General features: G+C 36.9%; 1 protein-coding gene across 8 annotated transcripts in view; it reads right to left on the reverse strand.

Moving 5' to 3' along the window:
* The window catches only part of KMT2E (lysine methyltransferase 2E (inactive)), a 101,944-nt gene that overhangs the window by 68,356 nt on the left and 23,217 nt on the right, over positions 1-10,371 (reverse strand). For 5 of the 8 annotated variants that reach the window (XM_074379260.1, XM_074379264.1, XM_074379259.1 and 2 more), the window contains exons 2-3: positions 8,447-8,520; positions 5,704-5,888 (exon numbers count right to left, since the gene is read on the reverse strand). In XM_074379260.1, coding sequence (XP_074235361.1) covers positions 5,704-5,774 — 71 coding nt within the window. In that variant the 5' untranslated portion in view covers positions 5,775-5,888; positions 8,447-8,520. The remainder of the gene's footprint in view (positions 1-5,703; positions 5,889-8,446; positions 8,521-10,371) is intronic. The other 3 variants (XM_074379263.1, XM_074379265.1, XM_010344506.3) reach the window with 1 other exon arrangement.

Here is a 10,371-nt window from a genome sequence, read left to right on the forward strand (position 1 = left end):
TGGTGGCATGGGCTTGTAGTCCAACCTATTTGGGAGGCTAAAGCAGGAGGATCACTTGAGCCCAAGAATTTGAGGTTACAGTGAGACATGATCACAGCACTGCACTGTAGCCTGGGCAACAAAGTGAGACCCTGTTTCCTTAAAAAAGAAAAAAAAGTGGGGCCGGGTATGGTGGCTCACGTCTGTAATCCCAGCACTATGGGAGGCCGAGACGGGCGGATCATGAGGTCAGGAGTTTGAGACCAGCCTGGCCAACACGGTGAAAGCCCATCTCTACTAAAAACACAAAAATTAGCCAGGCATGGTGGCAGGCGCCTGTAATCCCAGCTACTTGGGAGGCTGAGGCAGGAGAATCGCTTGAACCCGGGAGGTGAAGGTTGCCGTGAGCCGAGACCGTGCCATTGCACTCCAGCTTGGGTGACAGAGCAGCAACACTCCGTCTCAAAAAAAAAAAGGAAGGAAGGGAAGGAGGGAAGGAAGGAAGGAAGGGAGAGAGGGAAGGGAGGGAGGAAGGCAGCCACACAGCCTTTACTTACTATTATAAGGAGTCTGAAAAACAAAAAAACGAAACGAAAACAAGAAAAGGAGTCTGAAGGGCCGGGCGCGGTGGCTCAAGCCTGTAATCCCAGCACTTTGGGAGGCCGAGGCGGGTGGATCACAAGGTTGAGAGATCGAGACCATCCTGGTCAACATGGTGAAACCCCGTCTCTACTAAAAGTGCAAAAAAATTAACTGGGCATGGTGGCATGTGCCTGTAATCCCAGCTACTCAGGAGGCTGAGGCAGGAGAATTGCCTGACCCCAGGAGGCGGAGGTTGCGGTGAGCCGAGATCGCGCCATTGCACTCCAGCCTGGGTAACAAGGGCGAAACTCCGTCTCCAAGAAAAAAAAAAAAAAAAAAAGAAAAGGAGTCTGAATTTAGACTTAAAGGCAAGAAGGAATCAGCAATGTAAAAAAATGGGAAAATTAAATTACATGTTTTTAGAAAAATCATGGCTTGTTCGTATTGTCTTTGAGTAAAAAATAGAATACATGAGTAAGAGGGCTTTTTTGGTGTGAATTTACTACAAAGGACAAGAGAGGAAAAAGAGAGAATTAGTACAGTACTAATTTGATTGAGTTTGAACTACTCAGAACATCTAAGTGGTCTAGTAATAAAGAGGGCTATGTGGGTGGAGCTTGTGAGACAATTAGGTAAGGATGATTTGGAAGTCATAAGCATGTAAAAACTGAAAAGTATAGAAGCAGACGAAATCTCCAGAACAGTTCACAAAGTAAGGTAATACAGATCCCTAGAAAACACAAATATTTAAGAAAAAGAAGAAACATTTAAAAAGCGGATCATGCCATAAAAAGAAAACCATTCCACAAAATGTTAAATGTAGAATTATGTGATGACCTAGTAATTCTACTCCTAGCTATAAAACCAATAGAATTTAAAACAGGGAGTCAAACAGATATTTGCACACCAATGTTCACAGCAGTATTATTTATAATAGCCAAAAGGTAGATACAACCCAAGTTTCCATCAAGAGACGAATGGATAAGCAAAATATAGTACACCTATACAATGGACTATTATTCAGCCACAAAAAGTAACGGAATTCTGATGTATTATGTAACATGGCTGAATCTTGAAAACATTATGCTAAGTAAAATAAACCATATATAAGAGAGTATTTTATGATTCCACTTATATGAGGTATCTAGAATAGGCAAATAGAGGTAGAAACTAGAATAGAGATCACAAAGTACTAGGAGAAGGGGGAAAGATGGAGTTGTTTAATGAATACAGAGTTTGTATTTCTGGTGATAAAGTTTGAAAACAGTAGTGATGGCTCCACAACACTGTGAATGTACTTAATGCTACTGAATTGTTCACTTAAAAATGGTTAATATGATAAATATTATATTTATTTTAATACAATTTAAAAAATATATATATATATATATACACACATACATACATACACATATTTCCCCCCCTCCCCCCACTAAAGCCAAAGGTAGAGTCAATAGTATCAGATTCTGCTGCAAGACTGGTCAATATAAGGCCTGAGAACTAGGCATGGGCTTTAATGTGATGGTGGCATGGTCAAAGTAATGGCTAAATTATACACAGCAGGTGGAAGAATAAAAGGAAGAATAGCATAAGGACTTGGACATCCGAATGGATTTACATTTTAGACAGTGCCCAATTACAGGAATAAGAGTCACAGATAAAACTGACAAAGGGTCAAAACGTAATCCAAATGAATCACCCAGGCCCTACCTTTGACCCCTTCAGGTGATACTGGTAGCCCAAAGAAGGTGAAATGCTCCTCCTAAGTCTTGTAAGTAAAGCAGGTAGAAAAAATAATATGGTAAGCTTGATTTGCATCTGGCTTCAAGGGAGTATCAGGGTATGATTTCCTTTCCCTCAGATATATTGGAGACTAAAAGTCTCCTTATTCTCCTGGCCTAATCGGTGACAGTGGATCTTTGGAGGGTAATTCATTGATTCCCCAAATAACACTGTCACAAAACTACTGGTAGAAGATCAGCTACTGAGTCCTGCCTGGTATGGGATTGAGTGCAGTATGACTAGAACTATTCTTGAAAATAGGGTTGCTCCTACTCCAAAATGATAATCAGGCACCTTATTTTTTCTTTTTTTGAGACAGAGATTTGCTCTGTCACCCAGGCTGGAATCCAGTGGTACAGTCACGGCTCACTGCAGTGTGGAACTCCTGGGCTCAAGTGATCCTCCCACCTCAGCCTCCCAGGTAGCTGGGATTACAGGCGTGCACCACCATGCCCAGCTAATTTTTTTAAAATTCTTATTTTGTAGAGACAGGGTCTGGTTGTATTACCCAGGCTGGTCTCAAACTGCTGGGCTCAAGTGATCTGACTCAGCCTCCCAAAGTACTGAAATTACAGGCATGAGCCACTAAACTATGCAATATTTCCATTCTCAAAAAATGGAAATAGGCTATTCCCAAATGTGTTGTAATTCTAAATTAATGTCAAAAACTTTGAAGGAAATACTATTCTGTTTGCAATAATCTAGTTGATATTGCCACATTTTTCTGGAACCACTTTACAAATTTAAAATCTTATTTGTGTTTATACCAAAATGTCCTTATTCATTAAAAAGCCATCAAAAATCACATCTAAGCCACATCATATATTATTAGTGCAGAAATTTAAGTAAGTTAGAACTGAAAATCTAAAAAGAGAAAAATGCCAACCATTAAACTGAGAGAAGCATTTAGAGAAAAAGAACAGTTTAGAATGATTGAATAAATAAGCTCTAATTCCTCAGAAACTGGACTTAAAGGATGTTCTTCTTCCCAATTAAAAATTTAATTTCTTCCCTGTGTAAACTATCAAACTTTAAGTGTGTTTTGATGAGAAGCGTATATCAGCATCTTAAATCTCTAATTTTCCCTTTGAGTGTGAAGACCTTCAATAACATACACCTCAATAATATAACTACAGCCAGTGTAAGTTATTAAAGGTATAACATGAATAGGTTTTATTGTTATATTAATAGGTATAAAAGATCTCCATGACTTCTCAATATACTCCTTCAGGTTTATGATCAAAATTTGTTCACTTTTCTCTCTCTTACAATCTATTATTTTAAAATATTTGTATTAAAATATGTAAGAAATTTTAAAAAAAAGAGCAAACGAAGTTTGGTATGACAACTGTCCTCAGTTCATCACATGTGGCAGTTCACTTAACTCACCCATTAACTAAACATGCCTCTTCTGACCTATGTGGCAGGATGAATCTGGAGCCAAGTAACTCTGGGTTCAAACCTAACTCTACTTTTTATTAATTAAAAGTAACTCTGGGTTCAAACCTAACTCTACTTTTTATTAATTATGTGGCCATAGGCAAATATGTTCATCTCCTTGAGATGCATTTTTTACAAAATGAAAACAATACCTGCCTTTTTGCTGTGATGATTAAGATATTTTATATACAACATCTTGCTCAAAGTAGGGGAGCTATTTAACACGCTTATAAAACATTGTATGAATATGAGCTCTTTCTGTATTACCACAAGTGAAAAAAAATTAGAAAATTGTTTATGATTAAGTATGAAACAAATGAAAAATTCAGCATCTCCCTAAGAACAGCTGTAAACATGGCTGGGCACAGTGGTTCATGACTGTAATCTCAGTTCTTTGGGGGGCTGAGGTGGGCACACTGAGCCCAGGAGTTTGAGACCAGCCTGGCCAACATGGTGAAACCCCATCTCTACTAAAAATATAAAAATTAGCCAGGTGTGGTGGTGTGCACCTGTGATCCCAGCTACTTGAGAGGCTGATTCATGAGAATCCCTTGAGCCTGGGAAGCAGAGGGTGCGGTCAGCTGAGATTATGCTACTCTAGGCTGGATGACAGAGAAAACCTCTGTCTCAAAAAAAAGAAAGAAAGAACATTTTAAACAATGTAAGGACAGTACTTTAAGCAGGCTTTGGAATACAAAAACAAAGCCAAGCTTCAATGAAAGCACTTCCAATTAGTACCAACAAATCAATACTCACTTTAAAAGCAGCAGAAAAAAACTGTTTCTTCACAGTGGATTAAGTGTCAAGAAATCACAAGCAAAAATGTTAAGCACTGAGTGAAAAAAAGAAAAGTTTTTGAAAATATTTCATTATATGCAAAATATTTTACTATCTTCAATTACACAAATTCAGACTAAAAATACTTGAGAACTGGCTGAGCACAGTAGCTCAAGCCTGTAACCCCAACACTTTGGGAGGCCGAGGCGGGCAGATCACAAGGTCAGGAGTTCAAGACCAGCCTGGCCAATATGGTGAAACCCCATCTCTACTAAAAATACAAAAATTAGCCAGACATGGTGACACACGCCGGTAATCACAGCTGCTCAGGAGGCTGAGGCAGAATTGCTTGAATCTGAGAGGTGGAGACTGCAGTGAGCAGAGATTGAGCCACTGCATTCCAGCCTGGGTGACAAGAGCAAACTCCGTCTGGTTGTTGGGGGAGGAACCTAAGCACTAATAAATTAATGACTCCTGTCAGCAGGTGGCTCCAGTGACAAGGGAATAGCAATATCAAACACTACAGCAAAATACATATGATAAAAAAAGTATCAATTCTCAGAAATTTGGAGTCAAAAAGTAATGTCAATACTTCAATCCAATAATGAGTATTAGTGATAATACTATTTTTTTTTTTTTTTTTTTTTTTTGAGATGGAGTCTTGCTTGGTCACTCAGCCTGTGGTACAGTGGCACCATCCTGGCTCACAGCATCATCTGCCACCCAGGTTCAAGTGATTCCCCTGCCTCGGCCTCCTCAGCAGCTGGGACTACAGGCACACACCATCATGCCCAGCTAATTTTTTTTTTTGTATTTTAGTAGAGACAGGATTTCACCATATTGACCAGGATGGTCTCAATCTCGTGATCTCATGATCTGCCCCGCTTGGCCTCCCAAAGTGCTGGGATTACAGGCGTGAGCCACCACACCTGGCGGGTAATGCTATTTAAAAAAGGAAAACAAAGTTAACAATCATGTTGGTGTCTGAGAAAGAAAGATAAATTCTCTTTTTTTTTTTAAACTTTAAAAAGTGGCTAGGAAAGAAGAAACTTAGTATTTTCCACTCACACCTTTTCCTACTTTCCAGCTCCAGAAAGGTGTTTTTTTTTTTTTAAAGCTTATGTAACCAATTTAAATACTTACTCTGAACCTGCAGCCATTTCCAAGTATGACGTCTCTGCTGTATCAACCCCCAATGGGATCACTATGCTCATGACGTTCGCCTCTGGTAAATTCGATTACTATGGAGTCCTATGCATTGGTATCCAAAACACTGGGGCATGCCAGCCACAGTGCTCATTGCAAACATCTAAGTGCATCCACAAACCCTGTTAAAAGAAATGGAAACAAAAAAGCAACAGTCACCCTGTAATAGTACATAAAATAACATGAAGAAAACATTCTTTATTAAAATCTCAATACACACTGAAATGTGCTCCGAGTCTCTTTCATTAATTTTTCTGCAATTCAGTTATGTGATCATAATCAAAAGTTTCTAAATCACAATCTTTCTGAGGATATGAATTTAGGATGCAACAAGATTACTAAGGCATATTTAGTGAAGAACCAAAAATTATTCATTTTAAAGGATAAAATGTAGTTTCTTATACTGTTAGTATGCAAAAATAAATCACCTTTGTTCAGTGAGTAATCTAACAATATACTAACAAATACTGAGCACTTACTATGGACTAGACACCATAATCAGCTTTTTACATGAATAGTCTATTTAATTTCTCCTAATTCTCAGGTAGGTATCTCCATTTTACCACCCAGGAAAAGAAAACCAAAACAAACTAATACTGAAAAGCACTGTGTAATTGTCTGTTATGGTATTTTTTATATTATAATAATGAGTAATATGGTAGCTCTTCCCCAGCTACACATAATTTAAAAATAGCTTAATCAAGGTCACTCCACTTAAGAGATGAATCAAGGATGTGAACCAATTCTACTCTACTGTTTGTATCTGTATATATGGGAAACTATTTTATTTGTAATACATTCAATTATTATACAGTAGTTGTCATTTTCTGTAGCAGGTTAATTCTAGGTATACTGTTGAGGGAGTTCTCTATTTCTTCCATTAATACTGTTCAGATAAACAATACTCTCTAATACAATCAGTAGAAAAAACTAATGAAGTATTTTTTAAAAAAAAACAAATTTACAATAGGAACTAAAAGATACCTTCAACATCAATTTTTCTTATCTAAATTCACTACATAACAGTGGCTACAGGCATGTTTACAAAATGTCTACTCAAAGTCTTTTCAAAAATGATATAGGTGCAACTCAGAAACAAAACTGATATAGATAATCCTATAAATTTGAAAACAGCAACATTCATTATCCTTGCCTCTAATGTTATACCTGAAATAGTGAAAAGCAGTGTGCAATTGTCTATTATTGCATATATCTGTATTATAATAATTAGTAATATGGTAGCTCTCCCCCCATTACAAAGTTTAAAAGCAAAAGGCTAGTATTCTTGGAGAATTCAAACCACTATTAAACACGTTATTTACCCACTTTGGTAATTTTCCCTCACAAGGTATGAGCTGACTATCTGTATAATCTGTTAAACAGGAATTAACTTGAGTATATATTCTCAAGTGTAATGGAAAATTATAGGCAGATATAAGAACTGCTACTTGAAGAAACAGTTTTTTTATGTTAGACTCACAAGAAGTATTGTATTTTAGATGTATCTTATATTTAGTGGTACACTTATTTACCAGAGCAGATAGTGCAAGGAAATCAAGTCAATATTAACGTCTTTTAAGTAACTGAGTGATATTCTAATCTAAAATAATCTACTTAGGTATTTACTAGTATGTCCCTTTTTATATAAATATGCAATCTTCAATAAACACCACACTTGGGTTGTTTCAGTAAAAAGCTTGCCATAAACCTCCTTCAGACAATGACTTATGTTTGTGCTATTGCTGCTTGTCTCCCAAATGCTGCACAGTGCCTGGAACGTAATGACATTCTACAAATGATTGGTGAATGCATTAGAGAACCTCAGAAGAAACTGCAGCTCTAGCTTAATTAACCAAATGAACTATCACCCTATATAATCAAGTATTGTTAAAAACAACTACATGATATCCCCATAACTGCATATCCCTAAAAATACAGAAGCTCATACTCAGGACAAAGATACATCATCACATCTGAAACAGAACTGCAGACTCTGAATCTGATTCAATAGGAAGAGTAGATTTTAGTAATTTACTCACAAAAGGTCAGAAGACAAGAGGTCATAAGTACTAAGATATTAACAAGGCAAGTATTTCACTGTTTTCATTAATATCAAACATCTTAAAACGAGAAAACTCACATTGCTTCAAAATCTTGTTGATATTTAATAAAATGATGACTCTGCTAGGGTCAAATGATAGTTTGTTTTAAGAAGGGAAAGTCAATGTAGTAAGCAGAAAAGATGTGACTTTTAACAGGGTGAGCTTAAAAAGCAACCATAGATGGGCTGAGTGTGGTGGCTTAGGTGGATGGATCACGAGGTCAGGAGATCCAGACCATCCCGGCCAATAGAGTGAAACCCTGTCCTTACTAAAAATACAAAAATTAACTGGAAGTGGTGACATGTGCCTGTAATCCCAGCTACTCCGGAGGCTGAGGTAGGAGAATTGTTTGAACTAGGGAAGTCAGAAGTCGCAGTGAGCTGAGATTGTGCCACTGCACTCCAGCCTGGCGACAGAGTGAGAGTCCGCCTTTTTAACACAACCTGAACAATTAACACAAGGTTTCAAATCTTATACGTGAATCAAAAAAACTGGTTATCCAACTGATGAGTAAAATATGTATAAAACACAATGAGAATAAATGGCAGCCATTAAAGAAATAATATAAAGGGAAATACCATGAGATGTCTGGTAAATCTGAGGTCCAAGAAAGAATAAATGTCTTCACAAAACCTGCTTATCCAGAATAGACCTAGAAACCAAGTGAACATAGGAGTTTTGAGCTATTTTTAAATGGCATAAAATTACAGTTATTTCTAACATGGTACCTAAAACCAAAGCAACTCACACAAAGTAGCCAATTCTTAAAAGGATACATTTATTCTTCCCTTTTTACACAAAACACAAGTAAAGGCAACAATCAAAGCTAAATACTAAATCAAACTGGAAAAAAAAAACCCCATTGGGATATAATATTAAATGTAATATTTAAAAAATTTAAAAAAATTTTTAAATGCTAAATTTTAATACAATATTAAAAACAGATGTAGCAAAGCAAGGCAACAATACCAAAACAAAAACAATAAAAACAAAACTCTGAAGTAGGAAAAATGAAGTAAAAGGCAAAAAAAGCAAAGTAGAAAACAGTTTATTAGTAAAACTGTAAGACTGAATGAAGCTGTCTTTAAGACCATGTTAAACAAAAAACAGGCTGGGTGCAGGGGCCAATGCCTGTAATCCCAGCACTTTGGGAAGCTGAGGCAGACAGACCACTTGAGACCAGGAGTTCAAGTAAGACTTCGTCCCTACAAAAAAATTTTAAAAATACAAAAATTACAAAAATTAGCTGGATTAGGTGATGTACACCTGTAGTCTCAGCTACTCAGGGGTCTGGGATGGGAGAACTGTTTGAACCCAGAAGGTCAAGGCTGCAGTGAGCCATGAATGCACCACTGCACTCCAGCCTGAGTGACACAGGGAGACTCTGCCTTAAAAAACAAACAAAAGACACAAAACAAAACATAACACTTTAAAGATTAGTATGATACCCAAAAGGCAGAAACAATGAAAATATGAGGAAAAATATTTTTCTAAAATTACAAATATCAGAGCCTAATATAACAATCTCTTTGAGGAAAGAGCCATTTATTATATTTCTGTCCTTTATAAGCACCTGGCATAGTGCTCAATAAATTTTCAATTAAATTAATGTATATTTTGGATGTGTATCACTAAAGAGACTAAGCAGGTAAATTTTTGGCTTCATTATTAATGGAAATAAAGAAAGTAACTTGAAAGAAATTTTGAGGAGATACGTAACTGAGATTTCCTTATAAACTGGAAATTAAACTGCCCTTATTATTCATTTAAATTTTTTAAATTGATAGCAGTTAACTAAGGTAAAATAAAAAGAATACTAGTCAATTAAGATCCACTCCAAGTTACTATCTATGAATGCTTGGGCAAGTCTTTTCACTGCTCTCACTTTCAACTATAAATGGAGGGTTATTAGGCTGACGATCTTACAATCACAAGTACATTAACGGATTATTCCAAGGAATCAAAACGAGAATTTTAGATTCTAAAAAGCTATAAAATATAAATCTGACAATAGAATGAATATGTATTTCTACAATTGAGCTCATGTTAGTATCAGATAGTGCCCCACAAGCACTTATCTGATACTCAAACTTCCCCAACTAGTGGTTATAATAATAACAATGGCAAATACTGAGTGCTTACAAAGCTTAATCTCCACAATAAGCCTACGGTATAGGTACATTTATTATCCCCATTTTACAATGAGGTAGAGAGGTTAAACTTGTCCAAAGTTCATAACAAATAGCCAAATCAAGATCCGAACCATTGTGGTCTGATTCCAGAGCTTACACGTTAGTTAGCCTGAAATTTTAAAATGCCAGATGGCCAGGAGCTGTGGCTCAAACCTGTAATCCCAGCACTGTGGGAGGCCCAGGCGGGCAGATCACCTGAGGTCAGGAGTTCAAGACCAGCAGGCCAACATGGTGAAACCCGGACTATACTAAAAATACAAAAAAGAGCTGGGCATGATGAGGTACACCTGTAATCCCAACTACTCGGGAAG

This window comes from Saimiri boliviensis, chromosome 10, assembly GCF_048565385.1.
Source record: "Saimiri boliviensis isolate mSaiBol1 chromosome 10, mSaiBol1.pri, whole genome shotgun sequence".
Taxonomy (NCBI): domain Eukaryota; kingdom Metazoa; phylum Chordata; class Mammalia; order Primates; family Cebidae; genus Saimiri; species Saimiri boliviensis.